The 27,027-nt window shown below is 39.7% G+C and overlaps 2 protein-coding genes across 4 annotated transcripts; one reads left to right on the plus strand and one right to left on the minus strand.

Annotated features, from left to right (window-relative positions):
* Window positions 1-1,607: 1,607 nt before the first annotated feature.
* Window positions 1,608-17,650, minus strand: slc2a8 (solute carrier family 2 member 8). 3 transcript variants are annotated; one of them, XM_068311419.1, is made up of 12 exons: window positions 17,588-17,650; window positions 17,249-17,413; window positions 16,320-16,482; window positions 14,716-14,922; window positions 13,845-13,944; window positions 5,828-6,039; window positions 5,518-5,667; window positions 4,893-5,001; window positions 4,445-4,609; window positions 3,528-3,673; window positions 2,879-2,972; window positions 1,608-2,461 (listed from the first exon to the last, which is right to left on the minus strand). In XM_068311419.1, exons 2-12 carry the CDS (start codon window positions 17,341-17,343, stop codon window positions 2,454-2,456), a joined length of 1,449 nt encoding a protein of 482 aa, XP_068167520.1. In that variant the 5' UTR covers window positions 17,344-17,413; window positions 17,588-17,650; the 3' UTR covers window positions 1,608-2,453. The 3 variants fall into 3 exon arrangements, with proteins under 3 accessions (XP_068167520.1, XP_068167517.1, XP_068167518.1); XM_068311416.1 differs by having other exon boundaries at window positions 1,608-2,972; XM_068311417.1 differs by having other exon boundaries at window positions 1,608-2,972; window positions 17,558-17,612.
* A 630-nt stretch (window positions 17,651-18,280) lies between these two features.
* LOC137592928 (tetratricopeptide repeat protein 16) lies at window positions 18,281-26,168 on the plus strand. Its single transcript, XM_068311415.1, has 13 exons — window positions 18,281-18,418; window positions 18,594-18,691; window positions 18,834-18,924; window positions 19,355-19,492; window positions 19,974-20,074; window positions 20,371-20,500; window positions 20,717-20,931; window positions 21,288-21,553; window positions 22,559-22,703; window positions 22,807-22,972; window positions 23,995-24,128; window positions 24,649-24,784; window positions 25,481-26,168. The coding sequence occupies exons 1-13, from the start codon at window positions 18,386-18,388 to the stop codon at window positions 25,511-25,513; spliced, it is 1,686 nt and encodes a 561-aa protein (XP_068167516.1). The 5' UTR covers window positions 18,281-18,385; the 3' UTR covers window positions 25,514-26,168.
* Window positions 26,169-27,027: the final 859 nt, after the last annotated feature.

The following is a 27,027-nucleotide window of genomic DNA, read 5'->3' on the forward strand; positions in this document are numbered from 1 at the left end:
CCGGACGACATGCGACGTGACACCAGGCAAATCAGGAAGTGTTTCCGTTATTTTTGACCGCGGACCGGAAATGTGCGGTGGGCTGTTGTCACAATAATTTCTCATAGCAGGAAAAATGTGGGGTTTTTAAATACATGATGTAAGCAAAGTACTGACAAAAAAATTAAATATATTAATGTTAATATTTACTGAAATTTTCCAAAAATCAGGGCACCAAATATAAAACACGTCACGTCGATATAAAGTTGTATTATTACGACTTTAATTTTGACAAGTAACAAATTCTGATGTGCCGCCTCCGAATTCAAAAACTGTAACAACATGAGCAGTCACGGGTTAAAGCTTAATTTAGTCTTACAGAAAATATTTTTTATCTTTGACAGATATTGAGACAGTAGTACATCTATTATGCTGAATTGTGCTTGTTTAATTTACTGTATTTTGTCCACTAATGTCTAAACTATTTGTGATTTACATTAACATGTTTACTATTAAATAGTCATTACAATTATTCAGTTGTTAGAAAACCATAGATTGATTTTTTTTTAATTTTATGTACTATTCTGATCCCTTAAGGGAAACTAAGAGCACACTCTAGTGTGAAACACTTCAGTTGCATGCATACATGTTAGTGTGTACAGGCCCGTGTAGCACACGCACACAGGGTGGCCTGTAGGCATGCAGGGGGGTTAGAGTGGTGGGCAGCTCCTTCATGGTGCGCCCCAAATGAGCAACTTGTGAAGGGGGACGGCGCCTTGCTTAAGGGCACCTGGGCAGTGCTCCTGGGCAATGCTCCAGGCTCCACTGTCAGCTCACCTCTGGGTGGTTTTTTTTTTTTGGGTGGGAGCAGGAATTGAACCAACAATCTTAGGAGCATTGGATGACACGCTCTACCGCCTGCTTTACCACTGAGCCACTGCCGCCCCCAGAATAGCTCGTGTCTGCCTTAGAGATAGGGTGACAAACACTGCTATTCGCGAGGGGCTCGGAGTAGAGCCGCTGCTCCTTCGCGTGGAAAGGAGTCAGCTGAGGTGGTTTGGGCATCTGGTGCGGATGCCTCTGGGGCGCCTCCCTAGGGAGGTGTTCCTGGCACGTCCAGCTGGGAGGAGGCCTCTGGTCAGACCCAGGACCAGGTGGAGGAATTATATCTCAACACTGGCCTGGGAACGCCTTGGGATCCCCTAATCACAGCCGGGGAAAGGGAAGTTTGGGGCTCCCTGTTGAAGGTGCTGCCCCCGCGACCCCCGCGGATAAGCGGTGTAAGATGGACGGATATTTTGATATAATGGAGGCTAAAACTTTAAACGATAATAAAGCCCAAAATGTTTGAATCATTGCTGCCTTACAACAATACACTTAAGTGTTAGAGATTTAACCCACATAAACATTTCACACAAATTTGTTTTCACACTGACGTAATGAATTAATGAAATCTGTATAAATCGCTTAATTTGAGTTCAGACAGTCATGTATGGATGTGTGTCCGTATCCTTATGTGTGTGTGTGTCTATATATATATATATATATATATATATAGACAGATAAATAGGATATATATGTAAACATCAAGTAAGATATCATGGCTTCACAGATCCAAGGAACAAATATAAAACATTTATTATTTCACATCAAAAAAATCACATCACCTGAAAAAAGTGCAGTTGTTCCTTCTTGAGGAAGAACTTTATAATTATCCCTTTACCAGATAATCCCAAGAAAATTGTTACAAAAATGTTACAAAAACACTCATCCCCTGGTACGAGGTTTACAATTGGTTATTTCTATTGCTGATGACAGATATATCACAGAATGTAAGTTGGATGATAAAGTAAACCCTTTTAATTGAGTGAGCAGTGAGTGTAAAGAGCAGAATCACTTCAGAAGTCATCAGTGGAATGAAGGTCCTGTAAAACTCCTTAAAGACATTTTATTTTAAGGGAAAGCACCAGAACACCAGAGAATATTAATGCGATGCACAGGAATTCAAACATATCTGATTTATGTGATTATACGGCGTAACACACCATGTGAAGACTAAGACAGGTGCTGTGTAGTACACTGATTGGTTAAAATGTAAATATTGATTATTGGTGTTATATTATTAGGAGCAATGGTTTGAATAATTTTAAAATAATTTTTTTCACCATAACACTTTTGAAATTTCATTTCCCTGATTTTTAAAAATAAAAAAAATTATACTTAAAGTTTTGGGTGGGAACAAAATGTTAATTTTAAAGTGTAAAGTTCTTAGTGTTACATGTGACATTCATTACATGTTATTGACATTAAACCCGTGCCGATACAAAATTAGAGGTAAGTGGCAGGACTGAGACTCGCAGGGGCAGTACAGCCTTATCACTTACTGGAGGTAGAGCCACAAAAGAGTCCACTTCACCATACAAACAATCACAGGGGTCCATTTCACCAAAGTGATCCTGAGTTTCCCGGATAGGTTATGGAGCTGTGATTAAATTGTATCTTTATTACATGTATTTATTTTTTTCTTAAGACTTGACCTGTTAAAAACTGTTTTTATTCGTCTAATAACTATATTATTTAAAATCAAGATGCAAGTGGGACCAGGCCTCATCAACACATATAGATTAACAAAATATCAGAAACACATCTCAGTTCTGTAGCAACGTCATCGACACCTTACAAAAAGTTCATACATTTAAAACTCTATCCCAAAATGTCCAAAAATGCTCAATGTGACCTTCATGAAGACAGATTAGATTAGCTTAATTGTTTTTGAGGCTTAAAAATGATCACACATGGACCAAGGGCTGAACTGACCGTTCATAATAAAAGAAGAATGTGTAGCTTCAAGGACCAGATGTCCCCCTGAAAATAGCTTCAATCTGCTCCAGTGTCTTACCCTTTGTTTCTGGGATGAAAGCAACGGTAAATATGACATTGGCGACGCACATAGCGGCAAACAGCCAGAAGGTTCCAGCACTGGTTAGAAGGATCTGGACAAAAAAAAAATCATACTTTTACTGAAATAGATGAAAAGCCCAGAGAATGAGGCTTTATAGTGTTTCAGTAGATTACATACACAGACGAATGGATAGGTTGAAAAGCTAGAGCTGCAGGTATGATTACTTACTATGACATAATTTTCTGATTATTTTTTTCCACTTTGATAAATTAAGGAAAACTAATTCAAGAAACTTTTTTCAGTCTAATTTTTTTGTCTACTTTCCTAATTTCTCAGTCTATCCCAAATTTTTTACCGACTATATTTCTTCTTATACCTCTCTGCATATCTTATTCCAACACCATGTCTTCCTTAATCTGTCCTGATATCATACCAACTACCTTCCTAGCTGTTTAAGAAGCTACCTCAGCATTTCTGTAGTCACACCCAAGTCACCCTCTGATTAATTATTTAACCTGCACTCTAAAACTGTTATTAGGAGATACTAATATCTTCATCTGTGTCCTTTCTGGACAATATGCCACACAATCAATTTTTTACCTCGCTAAAGCTCTACACATTAAGTACTTTACTGCTGAGAACTTACCATCATGTCTTGGAACGTTTTGGTGATGACAAAGGCCAAGCCCCAGTTGGTCAGGACACAGGCAGCACTGGCAAACCCCCTGACTTTGACAGGGAAAATCTCTGACATGACCAACCACGGGATTGGGCCCCATCCAAGAGCAAAACCTGGACACAGTGACAAATTAATGCATATGATTCATGTTCTTGGAAACAACCTAGGTAGTTGCCTTAAATTTTAAAATTGCTTTATTCTTTGCAGGGGACTACATATTTTGTACCTGACACCACACTTAACTTGGAGACACTGCTCATTTATTCATTCATTCATTTATTCATTCATCTTCTTCCGCTTTGTCCGCCATAGCAGGTCATGGGGAGCTGGAGCCTATCCCAGCTGGCTTGGGCGTGACACAGGGGAAACTCCAGGCGCGACGGCAGTGCACCGCAGAGCAACAAAGAGACATAGGCAAACACGCACGCACACTCATACCTACAGACATTTTGAAGCCATCCAATTAATCAGAATTGCATGTTTTTGGAGGTGGGAGGAAGCCGGAGAACCCGGAGAGAACCCACGCAGACACTGGTAAAACATGCAAACTCCACACAGAGTGGGACACAAACCCAGAACCGACTTGCTGTGCGGTAGCAATGCTTCCCACTGCACCACTGTGCTGTTCTTGGAGACACTATAACTAACGTTATTTTGATACTAAATTCTTCAGGGGAAAACATATAGAATAGCTGAAACCTAATGCAAACCCTTTCTCACAAGTCCTCACCCTCTGGTTCCCGATCAGCTTTCTGTCCTCCTAGTCTTTAGGGGCCAAATATGTCATGTACAACACTTGTAAATACAAAAAATGTATATGGGAAGGGCTTTTGTGTCTTACTGCGGATGAGTACATGTTAACAATTTGAAATTAAAGTTCTTACCTGTGATGAAAACAACCATGCTGGCCAGGGCCAGCCAGGACAGGCCAGGGTGAGGTCCTTCACCAACAGTGTTTTGGATGTCCAGCAGCACAGTGCTGTTTTGAGGTTTGGACATTAGGTAGAAGTAAACTCCAAATGTTGATGTGCTGATTGCCATGGCAACACCTTTGTCATCAATGCGAAAACAATGTTATGGCTTGACATGCTTGTTTTTTGCTAAAGAAAGAGTTGAAATGATGAAATTATTTACTTAAAAAAGAAGTCTAAACCCACTTACTATAATGTTATAAATCGATAATCAAATTACATGCCTTTATTAGGGAATTTTAATTGGAGAAATTGTGGCTTATTGTCAGCGACTTCCAAGTTTTGGCAGCCAGCATTTCTTCATATATTAAAAATGTATGCACAATTTATTAAAACAACTATTTAATTTGATGGAAAATACCTGAGATGACAAGAAGGATTTTCCTTCCAGCTTTGTCCATGATTAAAGCTGCCACTCCTGTAAAGACCACCTGAATCACACCCACGATCACTGAAGCCAGGTCACTCTTCTGCAAAACGACCACACAGTCATAACTATTCATTTATCCATCTATCCAATTTCTTCAAGACAAGACAACCGTAATCCTCTCGTCTTTAGCTGCTTTTTCTGATCATGGGTGTTGCTGGAGTATATCTTAGCTACCTATGAGTGAGAGGCAGGATGTGACCAAAACACATCGCCAACGTGTTGCGGGACCACCTATTCGTCTACCAAAACACAAATTTATTTTCACATTAAGTTAACAAAAGTGCTAAACATGTATGGACATAAGATTCTGTGGAAGGTTTAACTCAGGAAAGCAAAAATACTGTATTTCTTTGAATTTACCAGAGTTCAGGTGATCAGAGCGGAATGCTGTACAAAACCATATATTAAACTTCATAGATTTGACTGATTATATTTTCTTGTCTGTTTGTCGTTGTGTATTTTATCTATGAGGCCATGGTAAATTATGATGTTTTTGTATTTATGTTCTACTCCCCACTGTTACTTGCCCACAAATAGATAATCTGAAACCTCTCACTTTAAAATTTGCTTGTTGAAATATGGATTCAGCATAGAACATGATAGCATTGATTCCAGTCATCTGCTGAAAAAACATAAGCATGATGCCAATCATCAGAGGCTTGTAGACACCAGGATCCTTCAGGTCAGACATCTGGAAGTTGGAACCCTGAAGAAGACAATTCAGACAGTCACTCTTCATTGTCTGAGACAATAAACAAGACTATTTGGTCCCTTCAACCAGAGCAGTCTCCTCAACTTGATTACAGGCCACATTCTCATTGGCTGATGTAATCTACCATAGCCATATGAACTAACCACTGACTAACCAGCTCATCCCAGGTATCCTCAATGCGGGAGCACTCCCATTCAATGGGGGCGTCTGGTCCTCGCAGGAAGCGTAGAGCCTCCTCTGCCTCACGCCTCTTGCCTTGTGACAGCAGGAAGCGTGGGGTCTCTGGCATGAAGCACATAAAGACGATCAGCAGCGTCGGGGCTATAGAACTGCTGATCGCCAGCCAGCGCCAGTCCAGGAAGAGACCTGGATGATGAGATCACATGGTCAGAATGAAAAGCTTGAAACAGACAGCACTATGGTCAGTATTTTCTAAATGATGTGAATAACATAACATTAAACGCATAATGTAGCAGATTTATTGTGTCATTGTATTGTACTTTATCCTGGATGAAACCAACTTCATCTTCAACCAATAGTATTTTCTGCACTATAAGGCGCACTGGATTATAAGGCGCATATAATAAAAATGTTTTAAATATTTAAAAGAAACTTGTGGCGGTAGTTGCGCTATCCGTCCACTAGCTAGCGCATTCATGACTGTGAGTACCTTTAGTCAGCTGTGAACGGCCCTATAGTTATTTCAATGAAGCCATTCTGCGCCTCAAGGAAACCTGATCACTTGATCACTTTGCTATCTTAGAAAGAAGTCAACACTGATATTAAAAAATCTGACATTAAAAACTGGTTTAATTCATTACGAGTGGACAACACGTTCGAACAGGGCAGATTACTGTATTTCCTGATCTGAAGTTCGAAGCGGATATTTAAGCTCAGACGTTCGTCTTCGTTTATAAATTAAATATTGTTTCGATCCATCGGTAGTCCAGTCACAGGTGACGTGCAGTGCACTGTGTGATCTTAACAATTTATAACGAGTTTTTAATGTCAGGCTGGTAGTTTATTGGCAAATGCGACGCTGTTTAAATCATAGTAACATCGGTGTCTCACCGCCGTGAATCTCACAGCACGTCGATGCAGACAGAATACACAAGGTTAAATGCGCCCCGTGCCCCCCCCCCCCCCCGTAACGTGTTGTTTCAGGTATCAACATTTGCAAATCAATTGTAGCACACTAGGCACCTTTGTCTAGCAGTGATTTATGGACCGTCACTAGATTCGAGATTCCAGCACAACGGCATTTTTTAGACCAATTAAGTTTAAAGTGGGTTATTTCCGGCGCCAAATAGTTGGGAAATACTGACATCAGTCAGTCAGTCAAAGTTTATTAATAGAATTGTTGAAAATTCCCTTTTTTGCCACGGAATCGTAGCCCCGTACCGCTGCTCTCCCCAGGCTCAGGCTTCTCAGCCGACAGGTGAGTGAGAGTCGGCACTTCAGCGACGCCCCTTGACTACCGTTGTTAGGGGGCGTGGTGCCTTGTGAAGGCGCCTCCTGGCGCGGCATGACTGCCGGCCAGACTGCCGGCTTTTTTTCAGCGATCTTGTTTTTAACCATACTAATATTAATATTAATCCATATTAATCAGAGGCGCATCGGATTATAAAGCGCACTACGGGGTTATGAGAAAATTATAGGCTTTTAGGTGCTCCTTATAGTGTAATCCATTCATCACACACACACATAAGTCAAATTCAGATATTTTAATTTCATTTAGATTTTTTTTCGATTTAATTTTCGCAAGATCAACTAGTAGTCATTCCTTACTGGCCGTTAGTAAGAATACAGGAAGCTAAAAAAAGTTATTCTTAATTTCAGCCGAAGCCAGTTTTTTCTTTTCTTTGCATCTCATTTAAATACCGGTACCCATTTCTAGACTTACCAATCAAAAGAAATGCAGCTCACTGTTATTGATCTTTTTGCAATCTATCACTATTTCAATGCAATATCAATTTCTCCATATAAAAAAGAGAGAGAGAGAGAGAGAGAGAGAGAGAGAGACAGACAGACAGACAGACAGACACTTTATTAATCCCAGAGGAAATTGTACAACTGAAACATGTTTTTTGTTACTTTTGAGATCTAACATTTTTATGACAAGATTGAAAAGCAGCTGCTACACCACTGCTGTTAGAGAACATTTTATTTCATTACATTAATATAATAAAACAATTCTCCTATTTTACCCATTTAAATCATTGAGGGGCTGTTGACCCACAATATCCTGAAGAAATTTACTTAAGATAATTTGATTTTTTTTTTAAAATCAAACTGTGTTCTCTTTATGGCACAGACTGAACGTCCTATAATAGACTGAAGTCTGTAGGACAGAGGAGCTCTATAAGAACCAGTTTTCCACTCCACCTAGTGCTTCTAAAAATATACTTCTCTACTGATCTGATTGTTCCACTTAATTTTTTTTTTACACTTTTCATTTTTTGCTGAAGAGAAACGGACAAAGATATCTTAAGGAAAAACAGATCTTTAGGTCATGGAATATTTGACATATAATCAAATATATGATCATCTGAATCAATGTAAAATGTCATGTCAACAAAGATTCTTGTACAAACCTCTGATATCCCCGCTAATGTGACACAGCTGGTTCTATAAAAATGAAAAGCATTCTTTAAACAATATTTGTCAGAAGCAGCCACGTTCAGTGTAGCTGCAAGAGGGCAAATGCAGCCGCAAGAGGGCACAAACCAGTGTCTTATTGTGCTGGTACCAAGCCCGGATAAATACAGAGGGTTGTGTCAGGAAAGGCATCTGACGTAAAACTTTTGGCACATGAAACATGCGAATCAAATCTATGACTTATATACCGGATCGATCGAGGCCCGGGTTAACAATAACCACCATCTGTGCCGTTGACCTACAAGGTGCCTGTGGAGATTGGACTACTGTTGGTCGAAGAAGGAGAGGAGGAAAGCGTGTTTGTAAGAGAGAGAAGAGGAACGCCAAGAGTATAGGACTGAGAGTAGGGACGTTGAATGTTGGAACAATGACAGGAAAAGGTAGAGAGTTGGTTGACATGAGGAAGGTAGACATACTGTGTGTCCTGAGACCAGGTGGAAAGGAACCAAGGGTAGAAGTTTAGGAGCAGGTTTCAAGTTGTTCTATCATGGTGTACATAGGAAGAAAAATGGAGTAGGCGTTATCTTGAAGGAGGATTTTGTTAGGAATGTCCTGGAGGTAAAAAGATTGTCAGATAGAGTGATGAGTCTAAAGCTAGAAATCAAAGGTGTGATGTTCAATGTTGTTAGTGGGTATGCTCCACAGGTACAATGTGAGCTGGAGGAGAAGGAGAAATTCTGGTTGGACTTTGGTGAAGTACACCTTATAATTCAGTGCACCTTGTATATGAAAAAAGTTTAAAAATAGGCCATTCACTGAAGATGAGTTCTCAGCTCTCAGCAGTAACCTCAACCCCCATGCTGTTGCCTATCTGGTCAACAGCACAGACAGAATACACAAATCTAAGGTGCGCCCCCCACCCCCCCACTGTTACCTGCTGTGTCTGGTGTCACATTTGCAAATCAATTGTAGCATGCCAGGCACCGTTGGCTAGCAGTGACTTGGCTCTTGAAATTTGAGAAAAGGCTGCAGAGTCGGGAATACAATCCCTTTAGCGCAGTTCAATCTAGTGGATGCATAACGCAACCACAGCTACTCTTCTATGCACTTTATAATATGGTGCGCTCTAATCTTGTGAAAACTGTTTCAAAATAGGCCTTTCATTCAAGGTGGGCCTTATAATCCAGTGTGCCTTATAGTGCGTAAAATACTGTAGATAAAGAGACTTGGTGGTGGAATGAGGAGGTACAGGAGTGCATACAGAGAACAAGATTAGCTAAGAAGTGAGACACTGAGAGGACTAAGAAGAGTAGACAGGAGTACAGGGAGATGCAGCATAAGATGACAGTAGAGGTAGCAAAGGCCAAACAATGGGCCTATGATGACTTGGATGCTAGGTTGGACAGTAAGGAAGGAGAGACTGATCTATACAGGTTGGCAAGACAGAGAGACAGAGATGGGAAGGACATGCAGCAGGTTAGGGTGATTAAGGATAGGGTAGGACGTGTACTGACAGGTGCCAGTAGTGTGATGGGAAGATGGAAAGAGTACTTTGAAGAGTTGATGAATGAGGAAAGTGAGAGAGAACAAAGACTAGAAGAACTGGCTGTTGTGGACCAGGAAGTAGCAAAGATTAGTCAAGATGAAGTGAGGAGGGCATTGAAGAGGATGAAAAGTGGAAAGGCCCTCGGTCCTGACGATATACCTGTGGAGGTATGGAAGTTTCTAGGAGAGGTGGCAGTAGAGTTTCTGCCTGGGTTGTTCAACAGGATCTTGGATAATGAGAAGATACCTGAGGAATGGAGGAGAAGTGTGCTGGTGCCCTTTTTTAAGAACAAGGGAGGGAGTGCAGAGGGATGTGCAGAGTTGTGGCAACTACAGAGGAATAAAGCTGATGAGCCATACAATGAAGTTATGGGAAAGAGTAGTGGAAGCTAGACTAAGGGAAGAAGTGAGCATTTGTGAGCAGCAGTATGGTTTCATGCCAAAAAAGAGTACTACAGATGTAGTATTTGCTTTGGGGATGTTGAGAGAGAAGTACAGAGAAGGCCAGGGGGAGCTGCATTGTGTTTTTGTAGATCTGGAGAAAGCTTATGATTGGGTGCCCAGAGAGGAACTGTGGTATTGTATGAGGAAGTCTGGAGTGGCAGAGAAGTATGTTAGAGCAGTGCAGGACATGTATGAGGACTCTAAGACAGTGGTGAGGTGTGCTGTAGGTGTGACAGAGGAATTCAAGGTGAAGGTGGGACTGCATCAGGGATCAGCTCTGAGCCCCTTCTTGTTTGCTATGGTGATGGACAGGCTGACAGACGAGGGTAGACAGGAATCTCCATGGAATATGATGTTTGCAGATGACATTGTGATCTGTAATGAGAGCAGGGAATTGATGGAGGAGAAGCTAGAGAGGTGGAGGTTTGTCTTGGAATGAAGGTTAGCCACAGTAAGACAGAGTACATGTGTGTGAATGAGAGGGACCCAAGTGGAAGAGTGAGGTTACAGGGAGAAGAGATCAAGAAGGTGGAGGACTTTAAGTACTTTGTCACATCTCTGTACTATTTTATCCTGTTTTCCTGTCACTAAAATGTCGTGCCATTCCAGATCCAGTCCCACTTGTAATCAGTTAATTCCCTGTACCTGCCTTTCCTTCGCTCAGCTGCAGCCACTCCCTAATCAGTCACCACTCTTCATGTACCCAGCTCAGCCTTCAGTTCTCTGCCAGATTGTTAATGTTCGTCCTGACCTTCCAGCGTTCGTCTCTGGCATATTTGGATTGTGTGTTTGACTCTGCCTGTTTCCCCAGACTCTGCGTGCCCCTCCTCGGATTTGTCTGCCTGGTTCATTGGATTGCCTTCAGTGTTTGACCCGCCTGATTACTGGACTCTGCCTGTTTGCTTGCCGTCTGCCTGAGTCTTCTGTTTGGACTGATTCCCCGGTACCAGAGTTCTGCCTGTCTTATTAAACCTGTTTTTGGACTTGACTCGCCTGCTTCACTGTCGTGCTTTTGGGTTCTCACCACCAGTCTTGTTCGAGCCGTGATATATTTAGGGTCAACAGTCCAGAGCAATGGAGATTGTGGAAAAGAGGTGAAGAAGTGTGTACGGGAAGGGTGGAACGGGTGAAGAAAAATGTCAGGTGTGATGTGTAATAGAAGAGTTTCAGCTAAAATTAAAGGAAAGGTGTACGAAACTGTGGTGAGACCAGTGATGTTGTTTGGTCTAGAGACAGTGTCACTGAGGAAAAGACAGGAGACAGAGCTGGAGGTAGCAGAGATGAAGATGCTGAGGTTCTCTCTGGGAGTGACCAGGAAGGATAGGATCATGAATGAGTACATCAGAGGGACAGCACATGTTGGAGGTTTTAGAGATAAAGTCAGAGAGGCCAGACTGAGATGGTTTGGACATGTCCAGAGGAGAGATAGTGAATATATTGGTAGAAGGATGCTGAGTTTTGAACTGCCAGGCAGGAGGCCTAGAGGAAAACCAAAGAGGAAGTTTATGGATGTAGTGAAAGAGGACATGAAGGTAGTTGGTGTGAGAGAAGTGGATGCAGAAGACAGGGTTAGATGGAGGCAACTGATTCACTGTGGCACCCCTGAAGGTAAAAGCCAAAAGGAGAAGAAGTCAGAAGCAGCCATGTTCACATGGGGCAATCATTGCGGCTCCCATTGAAGCAAAAGCACAGGTCACTGATCACCTCAGAGGATGATCACATCCATCTCTTCATTGCAACCTTTGCTTAGCCAATAAAGGTAATTCTAATAGAAGGTTCAGTCGGAATCTACAAAACTGTAAACCATTAGTGCCTCACACACAATCAATCTGTCAGCACAGAAGATCTTAAACACTCACTGAAGTTCAAAGGTGGATGCCAAAGAAAAGTATCACCAATTCAGTTATCTGACCAAAGAGTTGAATAATGGCCCGATTCAAGTTTTTGCTACAAGATGTGCAAACCCTTGGAACAACTTCTGACATAACATTACAGAACTCCACTTGTTGACACAAATATCGCAATGTCTAACATTATGTAAGTTTGGACAAATCCAAATATTGGACAAAGAGGTGGAGCACACACATCTTTTTTTGGTATAATCACCCATGCAGGAAGCCATGTTATTTTTTCAGTATTTGTACAAGATGTTCTTCAAAAGGCAGAAACACCACAAACATGCCCAGGAGGTCGAAACAACTGAGTTCATTGAAAATCAACGCTATTAGCCTCAAAGATCAAAACAGTTTTCATGTCCGTCAACATGTGTATTTTAGTATGACACTTTTTAAAGAGAGTGACAGTTTTGGCGACAGACTGGGGCTGCAGGTTTAGTACTTCATTATCGGCTTCATTTATCAGATACGAAGTTTAGATATGAAGTTCACATCTTTTCTGATTTTCAAAGACCAAATAGAAAGTCAAGAGACTTCTTACCTAAAAGTTGCTACACACACCACAAGCCTTGATTTAGTCACACGACTGCCGTACTGGGTCGTCTAACCACTAAGAGGGTAATTAACTGCCAGAAGTTCAATTATTATTGCTAAATATTTAAGTTACTAACAATTATTTAATAACTCATTAAAAACTTAATGATACTTTTAGTGGTTAACTTAACCTTTTAGGCGGCACGGTGGCGCAGTGGGTAGCGCTACCGCCTCACAACACGGCGGACCCGGGTTTGAGTCCCGCTCTGTGCGGAGTTCACATGCTCTCCCCATGTCTGTGTGGGTTCTCTCCGGGTCCTCCAAAAGCATGCGCTTCAGGTTGATTGGCTGGTCCAAATTGCCCATAGGAATGAGTGTGTGTGTGTGCATGGTTGTATGTCTTTGTGTGTGGCTCCGCGGTGCACTGGCGTCATGCCCGGAGTGTCCCCCACCTCACCCCTATGCCGCCGAGATAGGTTCCGGCTCCCCGTGACCCACTGCAGCGGATATAGCGGTGGTAATCTGAAGATGACTGACTTAACCTTTTATGGAAAATATAATTGACATGTACTGTATGTTGTAGTGAAATTTTAATTTGATGTATTGTATAAATATACAGTATATCACTCCATCTTATTAATTACCTTAATTCAAATTTCTAAGTCATGAATTTTTGAGACATGGTCCAAAATATTTTTGTGAGATCACAGTGAGCTTGATATTTAAAATCCAATCAGCTCAGCTGATTTCAGCCAAGTGGATGTTTGTGTCAAATAGAATGAAGTTCTGTCCTGGTTATTGTGAAATATCACATTCACAAGTATATGATGGATGTACAGACAACCTGACTGATGCCTATTATCTTTTGATATGAGGGTCTTCAGAAAGCTCTTTATGAAAAACCATGTTGTCAGATGTCTGGTGTTAAAATTAATATAGATTAATACAAATAGAAAAGACAGACTTCCAATTCTGCATTATATAACCAAAGGATGCTGTAAAGTTGTAATGAATGATTTACAGCTTGTAAACCTCTGTGTTACAGTCATATTGAGGTTATTCTTTACTCTACGTTGTTCCTTTAAACATTCAGCCAGTTTCAGAAAATCAAATTCCCATTTACGACAGCAGAAGACGTTCAGATGAGCTACATACCAATGAGATAAGCTCCCATGATGCCGAGCACCACCATGAATTGTACACAGCAGCCTAACATCCCACGTACTCGCTCATGTGCCGTCTCAGAGATATACAGCTGTATAGGGAGAAAAGAAGAAAAATGCAGAACAGAAGGAAGATCAGAATTTCTGACAGAACAGTAATCGACCAGCACTCAACAATATTTTATTTTATTGATAGAAAAAACAACGAATGAATCTTGAAAACTTGGGATTTATCAAGCAGGGTCATAATAACTACTTTGTTACTTCAATAGATACATTTTTGAGTTCTACGATTTACAATAATTTTTGTTAATTATTACATTAATTATTTCAATTATTAGTCAACTAACATTAAAACCTGTGAACATTTTTTTGAACCTTATGTATTTTAGTCAAGGCTGGCTAAAGGTGGACTTCCAATGTCACGTGATTTTATCAAATTTCTTTTCTATGAGATACCATATATTTTATACAATGACCATTTTAATGTTCTCTGTCTCACTCTAAATTTCTCCAATACTTTGATCACCAGCTCCCATACCTGATGCCTCTCATTAGAACGGAATGAAAGTTTGTCTGAAAAAAAAAAAACTGATCCAAGTTATTATGATTTACTCTTAAATTTAGCAGCTGCCGTGCTGAGACATGCTTACTCTTCCTCCCAGTTTCAGGATGATTCATCAATTAGTTTATGTGTAAAACAACCCTTCCACTAAAGTTAGTGAAAAATTGCTAGGTAATTCTTTTGTGATCCTACTAACACGGAAACATACATACAAGTTACGGAACCAATGACCTGGTAGAGACAAAAGTTATAATTAATTTTTAAACAACACTGAAAAAGAATGACAAATACTTCTTACTGGGACAGTGAGTGACGTGACTCCACTAGCAAGGCCAGTGAGTGATCTGCCAAGGTAAAGCATCCACACGTTCTGAGCTGCAACGATGAGAGTGAAGCCAAGGACGAATGGAAGAGAGCAGAACATCAGGCTGAGCTTCCTGCCGACCTTATCCACCATCCAGCCACCCAGCAGGCCACCCAGTGCCGCTCCCACCGTCACTATGGACTAAAAAACAGATCTGAATTTAAAAACAACTTCAGGAAGTTAATAAGGCGTTTTACCTTGAGGTTGACTGACACGCCAAAAAATTTAGATCTGCTAAGGAATCGTGACTTGCTCAGTAATATTCAGTTTGATGCTAATTTCAATTACAGTAAATTATTTACATCATTATTCTAACACCAAAGTAGCACAACCCCTCAAAAACAAAGCCATTACCGTACAGTGCTGAATGATTTTATAGACACAGAATTTGTTGGAATTACATAGATGGCATGAACAGTAGAAGAGTTACAGTAGTTCTAAGAATTTAGTCATTTTCCTGTCCCCGGCAACAGTATTCGGTGCTAAAGGGAAAAATTAGAGACATCCGTTAACAAACCAACAAAAAAAAAAAAAAAAAAAAATTAGATGCTTGTTATGTGACTTTTTAGTGGATCTTACATTAAACTTCCAGCTCTTCTTTTGAAATGATGATCAACCAGAACAATGTAATGGCCAGTCATCTAACACTGACTGCATCTGAAATTGTGCATAAATCACTATGTATGCACTACAGTATAGCCATCTTCATCTGGAATAGGTTGTGTAGATTTGTGTGTATTAAGAAGAACAAAACATGAGTCACACAAGTGTCAAAAAGTGACAGTAAATGTGACTCCAAGTCTACTTCCATGAAGAGAGCGTCCACGTGGGTCATTCTATAAATATAGAATTGGATGAACTAAATTAGAACATATTTCAATTAAGTCAAGCTCTGCTCATATACAGTGTATTATAAAATGGAGGCAGCCTTGTCAGGCTGTTGAGCCTCTGCCAGAGACAAGCTAACCTTATCAGAATAAACAGAATACTGTACACTGACTGTCTCATGTTACCATCGGAATGAACCACACACACACACACACACACACACACACACACACACACACACACACACACACACACACACACACACACACACACACACACACACACACAGACACACACACACAAGAACCCTAAATGACAAACGTTAAGGACTAAATAGAATAAATCTAAGGCTAATTATGGAAAGCTGTGTCACTGTCTTCTTATTTGAGTATTTCAATATTATTATTATTATTATTATTATTATTATTGAGTATATATGATCCAGTGAGGATTTAGATACAAATTACATGTCCATGTTTACCTCTAAACACAAATGTTGTCCCCTACAAGAAATCGAAGTCAACCAAATTCACTTATGCAACTACAGGAGATCTTTTATGTATTTCTTTATATGATGATTACAGGCTTTAAACTGAAGTCAATCCCACAGGGTGCATTAGGGAACCATGTGATGACTAACATTGCTGACAAGATAAAACTACAAGTCAGTGAAGTCATGTGACGTCAAATCGTCATGGCTGCCATCATACCCCAAACCAGGAGGCCTGGTCATCGTTCAGCCGCAGCCGAGGGTCTGAGATCTTGGAGAGTTCAGGAATGGCAGGAGAACTGTATCCCAACACGAACCCAAAACTCATAGGACCCAGGACAGCTGCAAATGTTGCCAGGTACAAATTTTTATTCTTCACTTTACTGCAAAGAGAAAGAGTAACAGAGAGTTATGAAAAGGTCGAAGGTCAGTGGGATAAACATGAACACAATCAGCAGCTTTCAAAAAATCCTTCTGCACATTAAGAAGTCCCACTTAAAGAGTAGAGTACCACAGGTTTTTGCATGTCATTACTTAGAATTCATTTATGTTCATGTTCTATCGACATATAGGGTGATCAAAGAGTGTTAAAAGTTCGATAAAACATGTTTTAACAGTAGCAGAAAGTAAAATAAATGTTAAAGGCATAACTTGATTTCAGTAAACCTTGTACAGAGTAGTCCTGTGATCATGTCTGATGTTATCAAATGGAGCATTATAGAGGTAGATGATTTTACTGATGTTGTAATCAAACATATGACTACTTATCAGTGTGTTTGCAAGCTTCAACTCTTAAGACATTTTTTAATATATCTTTGTATCTTGGCAGAGCAAACCAACTTCTTTGTGCAGAAGGGTAACACCAAAATTATGATGTAACATTTTTAAAATGTCACCCGACTTGATTGGATCCAACTAGTTGGCAAAAACTAGACACACTGATCTTTCGAAAAACAGAAAAAGTTCATTTTAACGATTTAAATACCTTAGAATTTTTTGCAAAACCACTGACACGGTTCTTTAACAAAGCATATTTGTATGTACTAGTTCTGATCACATCTGGCTAATCTTTAGAGTTGATTACACTGATTATACAGAATGCAGTTGAAATGATTATCTCACTATCGTCCTATTCATTTAACAATTGACCTCAGATAAGCCTCCTGCTCGGACATGAGTCCCGTCGGACTCTCATCTTCACCCTCGGAATCCAGCAGCCTTCTCCTCTCGCCCTGGATGGCCATCCTGACAGCAGCTGAGCGTTCTGGTCAATACTCGTGATCACCTTTCACATGGATCCCGGGTCAGGCTCGTCTACAAATCCCAATCAACACTGAATAAATTGACAATTTGCTGTGACACGTGGACGAAATCGAAGGGAATATACTATATCAAAATAAGTCGCAAACAAAACATCCACTCTTTTCAAACATCCTAAAATCAGAAAGCAATCTGTACCGTTTAATTCGCCCCCGACCAGACACCTACCGTCGGAGCTTTCCGTGAATGCTGCTCCTCACGCCGGTTTTTTCACGACTCGTTTTGTCAACATTTGAGTCATCTGATCATCTGACCGGAAGACGTTGTTTCCTGATTTCAAAATAAAAGTCGCCTCGCAGAAAGAAGTTATTACAGTACAGTATATACAGTACAGTATATGAAATGTAAATGTGAAACTACCGCTGTGTCCCAATTCAGTGGTCAGATTATTTGAGTATTGCATTTGCAGAATTTTGGATTAATTTCTTACAATATTTGTTAAACTGAACATCTGATCCATTATTTAATCAATGCTAAATCGAATTATTGAGCAAATTCTTGTTTTCACTGACAAGCCGAAGTTTGTCGAAAGAGAGAAACGCCATGACCGCTAAAAATGGAGTCATTTCTAGATGTAAATCAGTCACCCATTAAAGATATTCACTAAATCTGTAACCAGAATCGTATAGAATCTATATGTTTTACGCATATGCAATATTTTGGTTGTACTTTTAAACAATACTAACAGCGGTGCATGCTATATATGACACTATATAATCTTGGTGGGATTAAAACGACACGGAAAAGACGTGGTGTTATTATCTTGTTCCAAGTTAAAACTCTTTGTTTAAAGACAGAACCCCGCCCGCCTTTAGCTCTAGGAGTGCCGTAGTTGGTTTCTATGGTGACATGTCAATTTACCTGACATAAGCAATTATAAGATGCAGCCTGGATGAGAAATACAGTACTGTACTGTCATATTGAAGGAGTAGCCTTAGAACTAATATTAGCCATTGCATCGAGACAATGGCCACTGCTGCGAAGAGCAATGAACTCACGGTAAACAAATGTTTTTTAATTAGCAGAGTTACCAAGAATCTCCAGCTAACAGCTAAGTAAATGTTGAAAAAGAAGATTAAGATATAGTTCTATTAACAAAAAAAAAAATCTTTCAGTTTGTTCTGTGGTACAGCTCGAGTGTAAAGTTTTTTTCTGAACTGATTTACCCCCACAGGCTGAAAACCTCCGTTTATTTCTCACAGAGCAGCGGGAACATGTCCGGAGACCAGGGCTGCAGGGCAGTCAGATCATCCACAGCAGGGCTGCAGAACTGTGAGAAACATAAATTACATTGAGTAAAGGGTCTTTGCTTTGTTCTGTGTAAACTTCAAACACAAAGCCAATCTTGTGCCTTCTATATGTTGGTTGATATTATTTCCATTACTATTACTACTATTGATGTTTTTCTTTGCAGTTTTGAAAGTGGAAAAGAGGCAGCAGGAAAGTCCAACTACGAGAAGGCTGTGATCTACTTCTCTAAAGCTATCTCACTTCAGCCAAACCAGGTGCCTAATAAAAGGGAAACCTTACCTGTGTGAAATCCTACTGTATTTAATGACTCATGTTTCAACAGTAAATGATGAGTTTAATGAATTTTAAATTTATTATATTTTTGTTTGTTTTTTTATTTGTTTTTATATCAAGTATGTCAATTTTTTGTGTCAACCAAAAATGGCATTGAATCAATTTTATTTCTAAGCTGCTTCTGGTTATAATCCAAAACTCTATGCAAATGTTAAAGCAAACATCAGTTCACCGCAGACCCATGTGTGTGACCTCTCTGCTGGTTTCATTTCACCAGTGTGTTCACGTTCCTGATGCTGTTGCTCGTGTCTTCTGGTGCGAGATGTTCTATTGCACTCCAGAGGCACTGTTTGTATTTCTGTACTTCCTCTTTTTACATTGGTATGAAAATAATCACCAATTGCTTTTTAGACTCAGTTACATGTAAGTCAGGCAGAGGCCTACCTTCAGCTGTGTGACTTTCAGTCAGCAGCGGCCTGCTATAACAGGGCGGAACTCCTGGAGCCCACAGCCTTTAGGACCCGTTTAAGCTTCATCTACTATCTCCAGGTATGACTCTCCAGAGCACATCTCTGATCAGGTGGGAGTTTAATGCTTTTCCTGAAGTATGGACACAAATATAGTATCAGAACAAATGAGTGACATCCTAATAAACACTAGTAAATGGGTTTGTTTTTATGAGTAACCTGCTACTCACTGAGAAAGGTACGGCGCTATAGGAAACGCTCAGCTGATTTGTTGATTTAGATAGCCTAAGTAAAATGGTTTATGTCTGTTTATGATCAAAAATAGTAATGTTGTATACAAGAAATTAAATTATTCATCATAGTAGCATTAACCAAACATTTGAATTGTCTAAACAGATTTGATTTGTCAGTCAAAATTTAATTTCCAGAGCAGGAAACAATTATTATGTTTCTGTGATTCTGATGATACACTTATTACAAGGCAGCCTTTATGGAAAAAAATCTGATAAATGTCTAGACTTCAAAAATTTAATGGGGCTCGTTGTGTTTCGTCTCATCCCCAGGGTCAGTGCTTGTTTGATCAAGGTTTTTACCAGGTGGCCCTGGAGACCTTTGGCAAAGCTGCAGAGATGAAGCCTGGCTGTAGGGCCTACGAGGTCAGAAGGTCAGGACCCACACTGCTAAACCCAGAGTAAAGTTGTGCTTTTGTGCTTGGACTGACATAATTAACCTGAAAACAACATTTTGTTGTTATACAGACATGTCCTGTATGTTTCAATATATTACCATAACACATGAAATAAATTATAGGACATTTACTCATATTTGAGAAGCTTGAAGTACTGCTGTGTGATAGATTTGATATTTGCAATACAGTTTTGTTATTTATGATTCTCATTCTGGTTTTGTTTGTAATCGACCCATTTTGCTCATTAATGTATTTTGTATCTTTCAACCCAGACTGGCCTGTCTGACAGCTGCAGGCCACCATGGTGACTGTCTGAAGCTGGTGAATGACTGGATGCTGTCTGATGGTCACACCTCTGACCTTTACATCCTCAGAGCTAGACTGCACAAACTACTTAACAAGGTTACAAATGCAGGGACCGTTTATACTTCAAGCGCCTGATGAACAGCAGTATATGCTCTTTACATTTCATGTTAGCTGGTGTTAATCATGAGTCAAGATAATTCATGAGAGAAAGATGAGTATTACCTTGTAAGAGAAAAAGACTATGTTTGTACTGGTCAAAGTTGCATTCTCACTATAAAAAATAAAACAAAGCATGGGCTTTTTCTCATGCAGACATTGCTCTGTTATGAAGACATTAAGTCGGCGTTGGCATTGAACCCCACGTGTCCCAATGCTGGAGTCATGCTACTGCAGAGTCATGAAGTTAGTGAACAGGCTAGACAGAAAGCTGTGGACAGAGCCTTGACTGGTCAGCTGCCTGAAGCCCTCTGCTTGACCAATATTGCTCTGGAGTACTGCCAACAAAACGCATGGCTCTACATGTTCAGGTGAGTCCAACCAATGTGAAAAATACATGACATTTTACAAATGAGAGTATAGAAGGATGATTCCTGTGGAACACATCTCTCAGTTACAAAATCACTCTCTTCTGTGAAGTCTCATCATCTAAGGACAGTGCTCTTGTGGCTCAGAACTTTGACCTTTCATCTGAAAGGATCTCAACAGTATAGCGTGTATTCTGGGGTCACCCTCTGAGTCACCAGGAACTATCTAGATTTTCCACAATCAACTTGTTTTCCAGGCTGTCCATTCCTTCAGGTGGACAGAGAGGATGAGAAATTGATTCGGACAACTTAACAACAATCCTCAACCATTTTCCTCCCACAAAACTTCTGTCCATCAGGGGGATTCTGCATCGGCGCCTTAAAGACTTCAGAGCAGCCATTGAAGATCTCATCCAGGCTGTGGAGCTAAGTGAGGAGAAGGAGGAGATCAGAGGTCAATCAGAGGCCTTTGTACAAGAGGAGGCCCATTTTCAACTGGTTCTCACCTTCAATGACCTTGCCATTCAGTGCTTCAGCAGACGCCTCTTTGCTGAGGCCACTCTGCTTCTCAACAAGGCCATCGAGGAGGAGAAGGGGCAGGCAGGCCTCTACTTAAACCGTGGAGGTGAGGTTTGGACTGTGTGTATGTGTGTGTGTGTGTGTGTGTGTGGTGTGTGTGTGTGTTTATGGATTAAAACACCTTAATAAATCACAGTGTATCACAGTGTATCATAGCTGTGAATCAGTCTGCTACTGCTGCAGGTAGAAAGTTATTTTTATCTTAAACCTGCAATGTCTGTTTATGAAAGGGATAGAACATCTAGTGTTGCGTGTGGTACTGAAACAAGTGGAACCCGACAAACCTGATCAACATTCCTTTGCGGTCGAGTAGACTATACTCTGCAGTAATGTGAAAGGAACACTGCATAACACAAAAAAGAAATTATTCCCTTACTAAATTTATCCTCAGCAGTGGTGATTTTGAAATTCTTAATACACACTTAATAAAGCACTACTGCTCTATAAGCTAAAATAAAACTTAGCAGAGTTTTGACCTCCATTTAGGCCCAACAGTCACCTTTAATTCAAAGACGACATCCAAAGTCAAACTGATTTACTGGGTAGATTTAGATAAGCACCAAATTACAAAATGTCACAGATATCAAAGACTTCTAAATTAGCTTGTTTTCTTTATTATTCCTGAGAATATACATAAATTGCAGAAATGTTCTGTAATCTTGCATTAATAAAAGGGAGACTGGATCTGGCCCTTTATCCACATCAGACTTTTAAGGGGGTCAATTCTGGGCTCAGACTGATCTCTGTATTTAGTAATCCATTTGATAATCAAAACAACCTATGGAATTAGTTGAATACATGATTTACAGTTATCTGATTATTCATTAATTAGCTGTTATTTCTTATTGTTGACAATTTTCTGATTTTCACTGTTTGATATTACTGCAAACTTTAGCTTTGGACAAGCCTGTGCATATGAACCTAGAGCATCTTTCATTGTCGTTTAAAGTTTTAAGTTGTTGTGGACTAACAGATGATTATGTTGGCCAGTAGGATGCATTTATTTGTATTTGGGTAGGTATTCAGTTGTGTGTGCATACGTGTGTTTCAGACTGCTTCTTTAAGCAAACCGAGTGGTGGTTTGCTCTGGCTGATTATCGGCAGGCCGAGGACATGATGCAACCTGATGACCCCACTGTCCGACTTCGACTTGCAGTCCTGCACAACACACTAGGCTTTCTGCATTTCCAGGACGGGTGAGAACATCAGAAACATGTTCACAGGGGGAAACCCAGAGGGAAAGGTCACCTTAAATTACTCAGATCCCATGTTCATGAGTGTATTTGTGTGTCTGTGCAGGCATTTTCGGGAAGCAGCAGACATGTTTTCTCTGGCTATCCAATACAATCCTACAGCAAGTCAGTACTATGAGAACAGATCTAAGGCCTACCGGAAACTCCTAAACATGAAGTGCGCCAGACAAGACTTCATCTGCATGCTGATTCTGGAGCCCACTAATGAAGAGGCTAGTTCTTCATCAGTTCAGACCCACTGATTCATGTGATTCATATGAAACTAACACAATGTAACATCAACCTGTCCATCTCATTGTGAGGTCATCAAGGAGATACTAAAGTTATGTAAACGCTAAAGCCTGACGAGTTTGACAAATCGTTGTATCTGGATATTTTTTTTCATTTCATTTATTCGTCATTCCATGGTGCTGTAGATATAGCTTTGTTTCATTGAATATTATGGATTCTTAAGTCAAATACCGTATTGGCCCGAATATAAGACGGTGTTTTTTGCTTTGAAATAAGACTGAAAAAGTGGGGGTCGTCTTACATTCGGGGTCTAGACGTTATATCCATTCATAGCACTAGATGGCGCCTGATATCTTTAAAGCGGAGGCTGAACTTAACTCCACAGGCAAACGCGAACCCCTGTCACGAAGAACAAAAATAATAATAGCGGTAGCACGAAGAACAAAAATAAAAATAGCGGTAAGAAAGAAAAGAGAAGAAAATAAGAGAAGAGATAACAGAAAATGGAGAAACGTAGCGACAATCTGGAGAAAAGTGGGTCGAAGATCGGCCAGGTTGGCAGCTGAGGAGAAGTTATGATGCAAACTTCAAAATGATGGTGATAAATGAGGCAGAGTCTTCAAACAATTGCAAAGCAGCTGTGAAATATGGTGTCACAGAGTGTAATGTACGGAGATGTGCTGTAATTATTAAATTAAATAAAAATTAAATTTGGTGTTCAAAGTCTTTTTCAAACTTGAGTCTTGAAAAAGAGGGGGTCGTCTTATAATCAGGGTCGTCTTATATTTGGGCCAACACGGTAATACATCTGGTTTGTAAATAATTTTCTGGTTGATCACATATAATAAATTCTGCTTAATTGTTATTTAGTTAATAATTATATAGTCCTATTAGAAGACTGTGACTTCTGTCGTAATTAACATCTATTTTATTTATATACCAAGATTGTGTGACTTTAAAATATTGTCTGTGTGTGTGTCTATGTCTGTATATCTGTATGTAGGTATCCCCTATGCTCATGCATCTGTTCCCTGGATATAGTGTGTCTGATGTTTTGTCGACCCCAGAAGGACAAGCGGTCAGAGTTCAGCTGATGGACACCATCCAGGCCTGCAGTCCATCCCCAGATCAACAAAGGTCTGCAACACAACAATAGCTAGAATGCTGGGCCATATCTGTTTTACGTTGACCATGGAACAGCAAAGCAAGTTTCAGTCAGATGCACTGGTTCACATTAGCAAAATAAATCTGTTGTCAACACTGGATATTCTGAGTGAAGCCTGTTTGCTGCTTGTGCCAGCTGAGAAGCTGGATAGAGGACCCTTTCTAATTTACTTTCCCCATCATTGTTGCTGATGGTATATGTGTCAAACTGACAGTGAGTGCCTCCAGTCAGGCAGGGCTATGCCAGATGGGTAGAAAAAAGCACAACGACAATCTGCATGGGCAAACACATTGATAATTCTGATGTTATTTTCTTCCGACATTAATAATATATTTTTTATTACTGTTCTTACTAAAACAACACTCTGATTGTTGTTGATGGCTGATCTGGTTGTTAATGTGTATAAATGTGGAGCGGCAGTTTGGTTTCCCTATTTTAGACTGCATGTAAAAAGCAGAATGCTATTGAGTCTTGGGTTCTATGTGTTCCCAGAGTGAATGAAAGTCTCCAGAAGATGACTCTGACAAACACGCTGAGCCCTTCTGAAGAGTTGTCTGAAGCAGGAAAGGAACTGAAATTGTGTGTGAATCAAGAGGAGATGCAGATGCTGGTGAAGAGCTCAGTGCAGGTACTAAATACAAATTTGCAAATAAATATTAACATAATAATAATAATAATAATAATGAGTGTGTGTGCGTGCTTGTCTGCATCTCTGTGTGGCTAAAAATGGCATATACTGTAAAGTATATTATAACATAAAACCAGATGACAAATTCTTATGGAAGTACAGTAGTAAGAAATCTTCTTATTTTTCAGATCTTCTATTAGGTATCAATCCTAAGATTTAATAGATTAAATTTTTAACAACCTGATTGACACATTCAAGCTTTGATTAGCAATTTGAGATGAAAACAATATTCACATGCTAATGTTGACACATTTCATCAAAATATTCCATACTTCTTACCGATACACAATCATAGTAGCTGTAACTAAACACTTGGAAAACCCACCGTTATCAGAAATTTATGAGAAACAATCAATCAATTATTAATGTGGACTTTACAACAGCTGCAAGTTAATGTTTTTGAAATTCTTATGATTAACTTTTCTGAAATCACTGGTATGTTAATTTTCATCATTTCTTAATGCAACTAAAAGGAAACTGATAATAACAAATTAAAAATAAAAACACAGAGAAGTGAAGATCTTTGTTCCTGTAATCGTCCACGGTCCACAAAGTGGATATTGAGGAGGTTTGAAATGTAAAACCATCTTGTCATGATGCTGAACTACAGCTGTTCTTTTGTGTTGGCTATGGCAGGTTAAGGAAACCGTTTCGATCATTTCTCCATGAAGATCCAACTGTCCATCACACTGGGACGCCACTCATCACACACCAACACCCTTCACAAAGTGGGACAGGAGCAGTCCATCTTTCCTTGTGGTTTTAATAAAATACAACATTGGGGTGTTGCGAGGAGTCCGTCTCATTGGTGATGATGGAATTATGTTCAATGAGTTTTAAGAAATCAGTGACAAATGTTTTATCTACATCTGTTATGTTTTTATAAACAGCCTTTTCAATCGAACTGTGCAGACTGTTCATGACTTTCAACAATATTTTTCATATTTAAGATCTGGCACAGCAGGAATCCTTCAATCCAAATTTATTTGAACCTAAACAAGAGACAGACTACAGAGTGTAAATCAGTACTGAAAAATCAATGTGCTACTCCTTTAATTATGACATTACCATTTATTACTTATTACAATAGGTGGCAGCAGAAGCACAATTTTAGCGGAAAGCTGTTTCCAGGATTCCCCACTACTGCATTTAACCAGTAATTTCTTGCTTTACAAGTGAAATGAGTTCCAAATGTTTGAGTACTTGCGCTACACACTGTATACATTTTACTGCATTCCAGGATGTCTAATTTGATCAAGTTTGCTTAATTATTTTGAGACCTGAACTGGACACATCAATATTAAACCAAATAAATGATAAATCATCATTTAATAAAACTGTGATGAATACAGTTTAAACTTTTTTCATCCTTGACTTTGAGCCAAGCCTTTGGAAACTTTAGTGAACAGCAAACCCCTTTGATATGAGACAAAAGGTGTCTACCAGTTGCTGTTAACTAAAGCCTGCTGAGTAATTCCACACAAGTCATTGCCAAACTACAGAATCTCACAGAAATATGCAACCAGAGATAGATACCAGCTTAATTACAGGTTCACTTAATTTTACTTATATTCTTCTTGTTTTTATCTCTTGATATTCTTCTCTGTCGTCCTCAACGACTTCCTCAATGACATTTTTTGAACATTAATTACAAATGCCTTGCATTTCCCAAATGCCAGGCAAAGCTGCACACCAAATCTGTGACACTTGGTCACAACACGGTTTCTTGGACAATTCTGCTTAATAAACAAGATGACATTTGATTGATTGATGAGGTGCAGCAGGATCTCAGCAAAGTCTCAGCATGCCTTCCAATCCAACAAAAACGCATCATCTGGAAAGTTGATTGAGCTTAAAATAGTGTGCACTGCCCATCTTCTGACCACATCTAAAGTCAAAAGTGTTAAGATCTTTAAAAGCTCACAGTTCAAAGGCAGAAAGTTGGTTGTCATAGAGCCTCGCGTAGAAAGCTATCTATTGTACATATTGGAATGAAAAACTTACTTTTTTGAGCTGCCATCGTAATGATTCACTTGAAAAGGCAAAAGGTGTTGGGGAGCTTGAGAGAAAAAGTATACTTTTGTATACTTAAATAGTGTTTAATTGACAAGCGTGTTTAATTCATTCCCCAAAACATGTAGTTGATGTAGTTCATAGACAGAATATTATGGATTCTATAATTC

The sequence above is a fragment of the Antennarius striatus genome, chromosome 3 (assembly GCF_040054535.1).
Source record: "Antennarius striatus isolate MH-2024 chromosome 3, ASM4005453v1, whole genome shotgun sequence".
Lineage (NCBI taxonomy): Eukaryota > Metazoa > Chordata > Actinopteri > Lophiiformes > Antennariidae > Antennarius > Antennarius striatus.

Coding starts and splice junctions, on each gene's coding strand:
- LOC137592928 (XM_068311415.1), top strand. CDS start 18,386: ATGGCCACTGCTGCGAAGAGCAATGAACTCACG. Junction 20,932..21,287: donor GCATGGCTCTACATGTTCAG/GTGAGTCCAACC, acceptor TCTGTCCATCAG/GGGGATTCTGCATCGGCGCC. Junction 24,785..25,480: donor TGGTGAAGAGCTCAGTGCAG/GTACTAAATACA, acceptor TGGCTATGGCAG/GTTAAGGAAACCGTTTCGAT.
- slc2a8 (XM_068311416.1), bottom strand. CDS start 17,343: ATGGCCATCCAGGGCGAGAGGAGAAGGCTGCTGGATTCCGAGGGTGAA. Junction 16,483..17,248: donor GAGCAGGAGGCTTATCTGAG/GTCAATTGTTAA, acceptor TTCTCTTTGCAG/TAAAGTGAAGAATAAAAATT. Junction 13,945..14,715: donor TCACGTCACTCACTGTCCCA/GTAAGAAGTATT, acceptor CTCCCTATACAG/CTGTATATCTCTGAGACGGC.